At 42.2% G+C, this 12,500-nt stretch overlaps 1 protein-coding gene across 1 annotated transcript in view; it reads right to left on the bottom strand.

The window, feature by feature from the left end:
• Positions 1-6,519: 6,519 nt before the first annotated feature.
• LOC117441702 (latent-transforming growth factor beta-binding protein 4-like) overlaps positions 6,520-12,500 on the bottom strand; it is a gene marked incomplete at its 5' end in the record, with an annotated part of 10,742 nt that continues 4,761 nt past the window's right edge. The window contains 5 exons of the mRNA XM_034077742.2: positions 6,520-9,519; positions 9,818-9,970; positions 10,361-10,620; positions 12,073-12,202; positions 12,329-12,424. Coding sequence (XP_033933633.1) covers positions 9,380-9,519; positions 9,818-9,970; positions 10,361-10,620; positions 12,073-12,202; positions 12,329-12,424 — 779 coding nt within the window. The remainder of the gene's footprint in view (positions 9,520-9,817; positions 9,971-10,360; positions 10,621-12,072; positions 12,203-12,328; positions 12,425-12,500) is intronic.

Here is a 12,500-nt window from a genome sequence, read left to right as displayed (position 1 = left end):
TGCTGATGTTCAGGTGTATATCAGTATGTAGTGTCTCTACTTTAAAGAGTCCTCTCCTGCTGATGTTCAGGTGTATATCAGTATGTAGTGTCTCTACTTTAAAGAGTCCTCTCCTGCTGATGTTCAGGTGTATATCAGTATGTAGTGTCTCTACTTTAAAGAGTCCTCTCCTGCTGATGTTCAGGTGTATATCAGTGTGTAGTGTCTCTACTTTAAAGAGTCCTCTCCTGCTGATGTTCAGGTGTATATCAGTATGTAGTGTCTCTACTTTAAAGAGTCCTCTCCTGCTGATGTTCAGGTGTATATCAGTATGTAGTGTCTCTACTTTAAAGAGTCCTCTCCTGCTGATGTCCAGGTGTATATCAGTATGTAGTATCTCTACTTTAAAGAGTCCTCTCCTGCTGATGTTCAGGTGTATATCAGTATGTAGTGTCTCTACTTTAAAGAGTCCTCTCCTGCTGATGTTCAGGTGTATATCAGTATGTAGTGTCTCTACTTTAAAGAGTCCTCTCCTGCTGATGTTCAGGTGTATATCAGTATGTAGTGTCTCTACTTTAAAGAGTCCTCTCCTGCTGATGTTCAGGTGTATATCAGTATGTAGTGTCTCTACTTTAAAGAGTCCTCTCCTGCTGATGTTCAGGTGTATATCAGTATGTAGTGTCTCTACTTTAAAGAGTCCTCTCCTGCTGATGTCCAGGTGTATATCAGTATGTAGTGTCTCTACTTTAAAGAGTCCTCTCCTGCTGATGTTCAGGTGTATATCAGTATGTAGTGTCTCTACTTTAAAGAGTCCTCTCCTGCTGATGTTCAGGTGTATATCAGTATGTAGTGTCTCTACTTTAAAGAGTCCTCTCCTGCTGATGTTCAGGTGTATATCAGTATGTAGTGTCTCTACTTTAAAGAGTCCTCTCCTGCTGATGTTCAGGTGTATATCAGTATGTAGTGTCTCTACTTTAAAGAGTCCTCTCCTGCTGATGTTCAGGTGTATATCAGTATGTAGTGTCTCTACTTTAAAGAGTCCTCTCCTGCTGATGTTCAGGTGTATATCAGTATGTAGTGTCTCTACTTTAAAGAGTCCTCTCCTGCTGATGTTCAGGTGTATATCAGTATGTAGTGTCTCTACTTTAAAGAGTCCTCTCCTGCTGATGTTCAGGTGTATATCAGTATGTAGTGTCTCTACTTTAAAGAGTCCTCTCCTGCTGATGTTCAGGTGTATATCAGTATGTAGTGTCTCTACTTTAAAGAGTCCTCTCCTGCTGATGTTCAGGTGTATATCAGTATGTAGTGTCTCTACTTTAAAGAGTCCTCTCCTGCTGATGTTCAGGTGTATATCAGTATGTAGTGTCTCTACTTTAAAGAGTCCTCTCCTGCTGATGTTCAGGTGTATATCAGTATGTAGTGTCTCTACTTTAAAGAGTCCTCTCCTGCTGATGTTCAGGTGTATATCAGTATGTAGTGTCTCTACTTTAAAGAGTCCTCTCCTGCTGATGTTCAGGTGTATATCAGTATGTAGTGTCTCTACTTTAAAGAGTCCTCTCCTGCTGATGTTCAGGTGTATATCAGTATGTAGTGTCTCTACTTTAAAGAGTCCTCTCCTGCTGATGTTCAGGTGTATATCAGTATGTAGTGTCTCTACTTTAAAGAGTCCTCTCCTGCTGATGTTCAGGTGTATATCAGTATGTAGTGTCTCTACTTTAAAGAGTCCTCTCCTGCTGATGTTCAGGTGTATATCAGTATGTAGTGTCTCTACTTTAAAGAGTCCTCTCCTGCTGATGTTCAGGTGTATATCAGTATGTAGTGTCTCTACTTTAAAGAGTCCTCTCCTGCTGATGTTCAGGTGTATATCAGTATGTAGTGTCTCTACTTTAAAGAGTCCTCTCCTGCTGATGTTCAGGTGTATATCAGTATGTAGTGTCTCTACTTTAAAGAGTCCTCTCCTGCTGATGTTCAGGTGTATATCAGTATGTAGTGTCTCTACTTTAAAGAGTCCTCTCCTGCTGATGTTCAGGTGTATATCAGTATGTAGTGTCTCTACTTTAAAGAGTCCTCTCCTGCTGATGTTCAGGTGTATATCAGTATGTAGTGTCTCTACTTTAAAGAGTCCTCTCCTGCTGATGTTCAGGTGTGTATCAGTATGTAGTGTCTCTACTTTAAAGAGTCCTCTCCTGCTGATGTTCAGGTGTATATCAGTATGTAGTGTCTCTACTTTAAAGAGTCCTCTGCTGCTGATGTTCAGGTGTATATCAGTATGTAGTGTCTCTACTTTAAAGAGTCCTCTCCTGCTGATGTTCAGGTGTATATCAGTATGTAGTGTCTCTACTTTAAAGAGTCCTCTCCTGCTGATGTTCAGGTGTATATCAGTATGTAGTGTCTCTACTTTAAAGAGTCCTCTCCTGCTGATGTTCAGGTGTATATCAGTATGTAGTGTCTCTACTTTAAAGAGTCCTCTCCTGCTGATGTTCAGGTGTATATCAGTATGTAGTGTCTCTATTTTAAAGAGTCCTCTCCTGCTGATGTTCAGGTGTGTATCAGTATGTAGTGTCTCTACTTTAAAGAGTCCTCTTCTGCTGATGTTCAGGTGTATATCAGTATGTAGTGTCTCTACTTTAAAGAGTCCTCTCCTGCTGATGTTCTGGTGTATATCAGTATGTAGTGTCTCTACTTTAAAGAGTCCTCGTTGCAGTGACATGTGGAAGCGGCTTTGCTGAAGGCATCGTCTCATTAGCTGCAGCCACACAGAGGCTGAAACTAGGCTGAGTTTTCAGATGCTATTTTGTGCTGATAAATATGATTCACTTCCTTTCATACCCGTTCCTCGAGTCCCATCAATTATTCAAAAGCAACGAAGCAGCATCTGTGTGTCTGCAGCCTGAACTTAGTGTAGCCTGTCTGGCATAGATTACAGTTTACCTGAACTGACTTATCCAGAAGACCGAAATGTTTAGGGTCTGAGACCTAGGTCGGCGAAGACCCTATTGAAATTGGAAAAATCGGTCACGTAGCGACCGATAAACCTGCCAAAAACACCCAAAAACAGGGAAAACGACCGACAAAAGCACAGAAAATGTTCGTAAATAATGACGGCTGATGAGCCCGCGTGAGCCCAGTCACGTGGGCTTCGCATAATTGATATCGTAACAATCATCTTAGTCTTATAACTTTTGAAACGCACTTTTGACCCCCGCAACATATGTGAAAGCTCACCAAATTTTGCAGTCGCGTCAAAAGTGTGGCAACTTGAAGTACGTCATTGGTCCCGGAACTTTGCGTCAAAAATTGCGTAGGCCACGCCCACTTCCGTTTTTAACGTTAACTCCCCCTACTTTAACTTTCACGTAAACGAACGAAACTCGCTACGCATATCTAGGGTGCGGAGATGAACCAAAAAGCCTCTTGGAGGGGTATAAAATAACGTACAGGAAGTCGGCCATTTTGAATTTTGTGTCGGAAAAACGCGATTTATCGCGTTTTTCGGCCTCCGTACAAAATCTATCTCCTCCTAGGAACTTTATTCGTACGGCTCGAAATTTGTCGGGTAGCTTCGTGAGACATGGGCAATCTTAAGTTATCACAGGAATTTTTTTCTTTCGCACGGCGTCCAAAATTCGCGTTCGTACGATTTTAGGCGGTCCCTCGCCATGGAACACGATGATGTCATAACTCAAACTGACATTCTCAGAACGCCACCAAACCCTGAACAGCTCTAGGTCAAATCTGATCCTTCGCCATAAACAACGGTGTCGCTGTAAATCCAATGGACACGGTCCCATCGTCCCCCAATCTTCACTTTTATATCACTGGTCCATGCCTCAACAGCTCCAAGTGAAATCAGAAATCTCAACGTATCCCTCGCCAAAAAATCCGATGTTGTTGTAAGTCAATGGAAAATTGTCCAAACACCACCAGACTTTAGACTATCATCAATGGTCCGGCCGTCAACAGCTCTATGTCAATTATGGGATGTCCTCATATGCCGTTGCCATGGCAACGCGTCCCTCGCCATGAAACACGGTGTTGTCCTAATTCAATGGAAAATGATCCAAACAGCACCAGATTTCATATGATGGCTAATGGTCCGGCCCTCAACAGCTCACCATGAAATCTGAAATCTTACCATTTGTCGTTTCCATGGCAACGCTTCCCTCGCCATAAAACACGGTGTTGTCCTAATTCAATGGAAAAGGTTCCAAACGGCACCAGACTTCAGATGATGACTAATGGTCCGGCCCTCAGCAGCTCTACGTGAAATCTGAAATCTCACCATTTGTCGTTTCCATGGCAACGCTTCCCTCGCCATAAAACACGGTGTTGTCCTAATTCAATGGAAAAGGTTCCAAACAGCACCAGTCTTCAGACTATCATCAATGGTCCGGCCCTCAACAGCTATATGTCAATTATGGGATGTCCTCATATGCCGTTGCCATGGCAACGCGTCCCTCGCCATGAAACACGGTGTTGTCATAATTCAATGGAAAATGGTCCAAACAGCACAAGACTTCATATGATGGCTGATGGTCCGGCCCTCAACAGCTCTACGTGAAATCTGAAATCTCACCATTTGTCGTTTCCATGGCAACGCTTCTCTCGCCATAAAACACGGTGTTGTCCTAATTCAATGGAAAATGGTCCAAACAGCACCAGACTTCATATGATGGCTGATGGTCCGGCCCTCAACAGCTCTACGTGAAATCTGAAATCTCACCATTTGTCATTTCAATGGCAACGCTTCCCTCGCCATAAAACACGGTGTTGTCCTAATTCAATGGAAAATGGTCCAAACAGCACCAGACTTCATATGATGGCTGATGGTCCACGCCACAACAGCTCCAAGTGAAATCTGAAATCTCAACGAATGCCGTTTCCATGGAAACGCATCCCTCGCCAAAAAACACGATGTTGTTGTAAGTCAATGGAAAATCGTCCAAACACCACCAGACTTTAGACTATCATCAATGGTCCGGCCCTCAACGTGAAATCTGAAATTTCACCATTTGTCGTTTCCATGGCCATAAAACATGGTGTTGTCCTAATTCAATGGAAAAGGTTCCAAACAGCACCAGTCTTCAGACTATCATCAATGGTCCGGCCCTCAACAGCTCTATGTCAATTATGGGATGTCCTCATATGCCGTTGCCATGGAAACGCGTCCCTCGCCAAAAAACCCGGTATTGTCCTAATTTAATGGAAAAGGTTCCAAACGGCACCAGACTTCAGACTATCATTAATGGTCCGGCCCTCATCAGCTCTATGTCAATTATGGGATGTCATCATATTCCGTTTCCATGGCAACGCGCCCCTCGCCGTGAAACACGGTGTTGTCCTAATTCAATGGAAAATGGTCCAAACATCACCAGACTTCATATGATGGCTCCTAGTCCGGCCCTCAACAGCACTATGTCAATTATGAGATGTCTTCATATGCCGTTTCCATGGCAACGCCTCCCTTGCCATGAAACACGGTGTTGTCCTAATTCAATGGAAAATCATCCAAACACCACCAGACTTCAGACTATCATTAATGGTCCGGCCCTCAACACAACTAAGCATATTATGGGGTGTCATCATATGCCGTTGCCATGGCGACAGATCACCCGCCATCAAACACAATGTTTGTGTTATTGCTGTAACTCAAAAAAATTCCCACGTTTGCAAACGGCCGAGTCCTCGAGATACCTAGACACGTCGACGTGCGGACAACAGCCTGCGGAACGTCGAAGACCCGCTCAACGCTGCTTGCAGCTTTAATTTTCTTTAGAATTCAGATATTTTTTTCAAAAAGACGATTCTGACTATTTTTGTCAAAATAATGAATTTCTCCAAAAAAACATTCCGATTTTTTCAGAGAATCATTACTTTTTTCCAAATTCTGAGATTTTTTTTCAGGAATCCAAATAGGGACTATTTCTCTCAAAAATTCCGTATTCTGATTTTTTTGTCAAAATTATGAATTCTGACTTTTTATCCGGAATCCAACATTTGAGTTTGTGCCTACAAATTATGAATATTTTTCCCCCCATTCTAACATTCACACTATTTTCAGAGAATTCTGACTTTATTTCTCAAAATCTTAATTCTGACTTTTTTCTTTCAAAATTCGGAATTGTGACTTTTTAACCGGATTCCAACATTTTGAGTTTTTTTCTCCAAACTATAAAAATTCTGATTTCTGAGACTTATGACTTTTTTTCTAAATTCTGAATTGGGACTATTTTTGACAAAATTATAAATTCTGACATTATCCGGATTCAATTTTTTAAAATTTGTTTCTCAAAGTTCTTTCTAACATTCCGACTTTTGTCAGAAAATTCTGCCTTTGTTTTCAGAATTACGAATTCTCGCTTCTTTTACAGAAATCCAACATTTAGATTTTTTCTCAGAATCCTGACTTATTTCTGAACTTTATATTCTGGCTCTTCTCGTCAGAATACGGCCCCTTTAATATATAACTTGCTTCAAACTGTAGGAGCACATAAAGGAAAAATAATTAAAACCATTTCAAATGAACGACACGGACACGGGTTCAATAAAAGTTTGTGCAAATATATTTTCATTTCTTGTCGTACAAACAACAATGATACAAAAGTGAATCATAAAAATTAAAAAAAAACACCAGATTACATTTTAAAAATGTACAAAATATTCTGTGTAACTCTGGCAGATACAGTGCATGTTATACATCAGACTTCACGTGAAATTAAAACGTCAGAAAGTTATATTAAGAACACATAAAAACACAATCAGGTGGTATTCGTTTGGTGGCAGTATATAGGGTGGAGGAAATGTGAGTTATTATATACATAAAGCAGCTTCCTGTACATTCAGGAGGGGAAGCCGCAGCTGCAAACACACATTAAGAAAAGACAGGAAATGAAGAAATAAAAATGATTCTGTCGTTTTCTTATCATCAATAAATCTCATCTGCAGATCTAGACAAAGCTCCTGATACAAACTAACATGTCTGGTTTCTTTTTTTTGTTTTAAAGGTCACCTATCAAGCAAAATCCACTTCTTCATGTCTCTCCTACATCAGCATGTGTCCCCTCTGTGTAGAGAGACTCTACGCGAGGATGCTGGCTTGGTAGTCGCATACTTCCAAGTCACTTCCTTCAGAAACGAAGCAAGTATACTTCCAAGCCACGGCTACGGAAAACGAAGAAGAATGGAACAGGCTAACAAGTGTGCCACTCTCTCTAACGGTTTCAACATAAACTGTACCGAAAATAAATACCTCACGATGTCTATCTAATTATGAACTTGCTTTACTTTCACGGAACACATTTTTCGTGATAACAAATGTAACATATTTACCAACACATGTTCTTCGCCACTACATACATGTGTGCTGCGTCGATTCAGCCATTCTCCGCAAGGGTTTTTGAAATTGGTCCGTGCGCAAAGCATTGTGGGGATTTTAAGGACGCGAAGTCTGCCTTGAAATTTCCCCCCAAACCAAGGACGCGGCCTCGGTGGAATTCCAAGTATGCTGGAGATTGGAACAGTCCTTCGGCGGCACTCGATGACGTAGCATCCTTGAAATATTGGCTTGGAAGCCAGTTTCCTCGAGATTGAGAAACGGCCAGAGAATCAGCACTTTGGAAACAGGGCTGAAACAGAGGGGATTATGGGTAATGCTGCAATGATCTGTTTGGTGTTTCAGCCAATCAGAGACCGGCTCTGGATATATCTGAGAGCTGTGAGATATTGATTAAGAAGAGGATGATGGGGACCTTGAATGCATATTTTATAATGCTTGCACACATTAGGTAGCATTGTTTGTATGGCTATTTAATATTTCAATACTGTCCACTATATATATGGTAAATAATCATTTAAAACGTTTTTTGCATTTAGATTTTTATTAAGACTTACACAAATAAAGAGAAAATAGGCTAAAGTTTTGATCACAAACATTTGAATATTGTACATTTTTCAGCAGGTTATTATCAAACGCTGTATTAATGTATACATTGTTAGGAATCTTTACTTGTAATCGTGATGTGTGCAGGAATGCCTTGTTGATATGATGCTGGACATTTTCAAACAATTATATTTATATTTCGAATTTGAATTGTAACTTAAATTGCAATAAGAAATATCAGGTTACATTGATTACATTGGATTTTAATGTTTATATATAGTGGGGTGTCTGGGAAATTTAAAGACACAATTTATAACGGTATCCAGGGTTTAGTCTGCACCCTCTACCAAACTGCAGATTTTCTGTAGAGGAAATAAAGAAACCGTAACTCTGGATGTATCCGACTCAGCAGCTTTAAGACATGAAGACACTTTTATTTTCCGCTTCGCTCGGATGCAGTATTTTCACTGGAAAGTGGGCGGGGCGATCATTTAGCCAGAAGTGACGTTGGCGCCCTCATACTATATTGTTCTAGAAAACACTCTTTTATTTTAACTCAACGTGATTTTGTATAAAGTCCCCTATGGGCTTCCTTATAAGAAAGCAATGGAGCTCTTTGGCACAGAGAAAGTAGATTTATAGAGAAACTTCAAGAGATAAGTCATGTGACCGTGCTGTAGTTCCTTAATAGCCCAACGTCAGCCGCCTTTAGCTTAGCGGTGGGGAAGTGAAGTCATGTGACCGTGCTGTAGTTCCTCTATAGCCCAACGTTAGCCGCCTTTAGCTTAGCGGTGGGGATGTGAAGTCATGTGACCGTGCTGTAGTTCCTTAATAGCCCAACGTTAGCCGCCTTTAGCTTAGCGGTGGGGAAGTGAAGTCATGTGACCGTGCTGTAGTTCCTCTATAGCCCAACGTTAGCCGCCTTTAGCTTAGCGGTGGTGACGTGAAGTCATGTGACCGTGCTGTAGTTCCTTTATAGCCCAACGTTAGCCGCCTTTAGCTTAGCGGTGGGGAAGTGAAGTCATGTGACCGTGCTGTAGTTCCTCTATAGCCCAACGTTAGCCGCCTTTAGCTTAGCGGTGGGGAAGTGAAGTCATGTGACCGTGCTGTAGTTCCTTTATAGCCCAACATTAGCCGCCTTTAGCTTAGCGGTGGTGACGTGAAGTCATGTGACCGTGCTGTAGTTCCTTTATAGCCCAACGTTAGCCTCCTTTAGCTTAGCGGTGGTGACGTGAAGTCATGTGACCGTGCTGTAGTTCCTTTATAGCCCAACGTTAGCCTCCTTTAGCTTAGCGGTGGTGACGTGAAGTCATGTGACCGTGCTGTAGTTCCTTTATAGCCTAACGTTGGCTTTATACTTCAAAAAATGTGGTAAGTATCAAAAACGTTGAGAATATTTTCTGCAATAATCCAGAATCTCAAGGAGAAATCCCAGGGAGATGCTGCCTTCAGGGACCAACACAGAAAATAGGACGTCATTCAGCTCTGTATAGTGCTGTTGTTTCTTTACGGTCCGCTGCTCTACGCGGCAACGCAGTGGTTGGGTCTGCGTGACATCACGTATCCTCTCCTGCAGACGCAGCGGAACGAACCGTCCGTGTTCACGCAGCGAGAGTTCACACACGGGTAGTCCACGCCGCCGTCCTCACACTCGTTTATATCTGCACACACACACACAGGCACACACACAGGCACACACACACACAAAATATAAAATTCAACAAAAATAGCTTAAGAATATTAGAAAGGTGAAATAACAGAGAAAATATCAATACAAATCCCAAAAATAATACATATTTTTGTACTTAATTTAAATATCCTCAAATAAATAAATAAAATAAATAAAATAAATAAAATAAATAAAATAAATAAATAAATAAATAAAATAAATAAAATAAATAAAATAAATAAATGAAATTGGATAAAATGAATAAATAAAATAAGTATCCGTGTCCTTACCTATACATGTCATTGAGGTCATGTCCAGTTCGTATCCTTGGTAACAGTCGCAGGTGTAACCCTCGGCGACGCGGATACACCTGCCGTTCTCGCAGCCGTGAAGTATCCCACAATCCTCTGCTTCATTCAGACCGGCGTACGGCTCATAACGCCCTGAGAGGAGGAGGAGGTAAATAATTAATATCTAATAGTTACATTAAATGTATCATCAGACTGACTACAGTTACAAATACACTATGTTATGTTTTCACCATGGAAACATTCATTAGCTAACGATGACATTATTGTTCTATTGATATAAAGGGAGGTCAGGTACTCTTTAAAGCAGCTGCTAGCTATGGGTACTTTTTACTGAAGGACACTTCAAAGCCTCTTTACTTTGACTTGAGTAAAGAAGTTTAGTCAGTACTTCTACTTTCACCAGAGTATCTTTAAACACGAGTATCTGTACTTCTACTCGAGTAAAGGATGTGTGTACTTTTACCAAGTTTATTATCGTTATTATCATGTTACAGAAGTGTGGAATAAAACGTTGTTCCTCACGCTCGTAGACCCTCCTTGGCGCTCCTCCTCCTCTGCTCCTCTCAAAGGGGGGAAAAGGGGGTCCAGGCCTCCACCCTTCCTCCTCCTCCTCCTCCTGCTCTTCCTCCAGGTAGGGGGGGGCCAGGCTGAGGGGGGGCCCGTTGCGGCGGGAGGGAGGGGGGGGGTGGGCCTCGAACGCCATCTCAGCCCGGGGGTCCACAGGGAGGAGGAGAGTGGGAGACCTGGCGGGGCCGAAGTCTCCCTCAGAGTAGTAACCGGTGCTGAGGGACAGGAAATATACAACAATTGAGAATTATTCATTTTTTATTATTATCATGCAAAATTCACTTCTTGATGTCTTCTCTACATCACCATATGTCCCCGGTGTGTCCCCGGTGTGTCCCCGGTGTGTCCCCGGTGTGTCCCCGGTAAGTCCCCGGTGTCTCCCGTGTGTCAGGAGACTCTCAAAGAGTCAGGAAATAAACCCCTCTCTTTTCCTCCATACCCACATCTCTAACAACGGGGAACAACGGAGCTGATCCAGATTTGATGCGTCATGACGACATTACTAAAATGTGGGCGGGCTTTAAACCCACGGGCCAATCAGAAACGTTGCTGTCAGAAACACAGAGCTGTCCTGGAGGTAATATGGTCTGTGTTTACATTAGCATCGCTAGCACTCACAGCTAACCTGGACTGTACTTTTACTATTTCACTATTTTACAACTGATTTTTTCCTGTTTATCTGGTTTATTGTGTTGCACTGTTGGAGGACCTAAGACATGACGACACTGTAGCTCTGTACGTATGACAAATAAAAGCCTAGAATTCTCCCGCATGAGCTTCTTTTTTTCTTTTCTTAAAGCTACAGACCCCGAATCGTCACTTTAGTAACAGCTGAAATAGAGGGGTTTGAGGCTAGAATGGGAGATCTGTGATCTGTTTGGTATTTTGAGCAAAACACTTCAGAGACATATTCTCTATTTATTTTAAAGGGGACCTATCATGCAAAACGCACTTTGTGATGTCTTCTCTCCATCACCATGTGTCCCCGGTGTGTCTCCGGTGTGTCTCCGGTGTGTCCCCGGTGTGTCCCCGGTGTGTCGGGGAACTCACGCAGCGTCAGAAAACAAAACCCTCTCTCTTTTCCTCCGTACCCAAATCTCTAAAAACGGGGAACAACGGAGCTGATCCAGATTTGCGTCCGATATGACGTAACATCTGAAACGTGGACCCACGGGCCAATCAGAACGCTGCTATCAGAAACAATGCCCGACTGCTTTGGACGTAATATGGTCGGTGTTTACATTAGCATGCTAACACTCAGAGCTAACCTGTGCTGGAGAGCATGTGTGTGAAGAAGCAGGAAGTAGAAACCTCGTGGTGTAACCGGCAAGAGAGAAAGCCTTTGAGCTCCAGACTGTTTCAGATCCTTGATAATCCATGATATGGCGTTTCATCACGGCAGCATTTAGTTTAGACGGTAGCTGCCGGGTCCCGCATGAGCTCAGACCCTCCTTTTTATTTGTTATCAATTATTTTTTTTTAAAGCTTTATTCATAAAATGTAGCACTTTAGAAACAGGAAGTGAAATAGAGGGATATGAGGCATGGCTAGAATGATCTGTTGTATATATCTGAGACCTGTGCCATTGCCTAAAAATAGCATGATAGGTGCCCTTTATAATATATGCCTAATAATAGTATAATAAGAGACCTTTAAATTAATTTCACCTGTAATCGGGCTGCCGGTGGTGGCCCCCCCCCTCCGGCAGGCTGAAGGAGTTCCGTCCTCTGCTGCCCCCTGCTGGGGAGAAATCCTCGTACTCAGGGGGGTCAGGACTGTAGGGGGGGAAGTAAGGAGCTGTGGGGGGGGGGGGAGGTGACAAGGAGATGGAAGGAAAAAGGAAACAAGGAGATTAGAAAACAAATTTAAAAAGAAAAAGATGAAAAAAAAAAAATACTAAGATTATTATTAATGTTTCAGTACCTCCTCCTCCACCTCCTCTTCCTGTCTCTGTTTCGGAGTCTGGGAAACTCTCCGGGAACGTCGGGAAGAACGAACTGCACAAAGCGGCGTAGTCCTCTGCACACACACAGAAATTATTATTATTATATATAATGAATCCACATATTAGACTTGATCCCTCCAGGGCCAACAC

This window comes from Pseudochaenichthys georgianus, unplaced genomic scaffold (genome assembly GCF_902827115.2).
Source record: "Pseudochaenichthys georgianus unplaced genomic scaffold, fPseGeo1.2 scaffold_1924_arrow_ctg1, whole genome shotgun sequence".
NCBI lineage: Eukaryota > Metazoa > Chordata > Actinopteri > Perciformes > Channichthyidae > Pseudochaenichthys > Pseudochaenichthys georgianus.
Note: the sequence above shows the minus strand (reverse complement) of the source record. Positions and strands in the feature narration are given on the sequence as shown.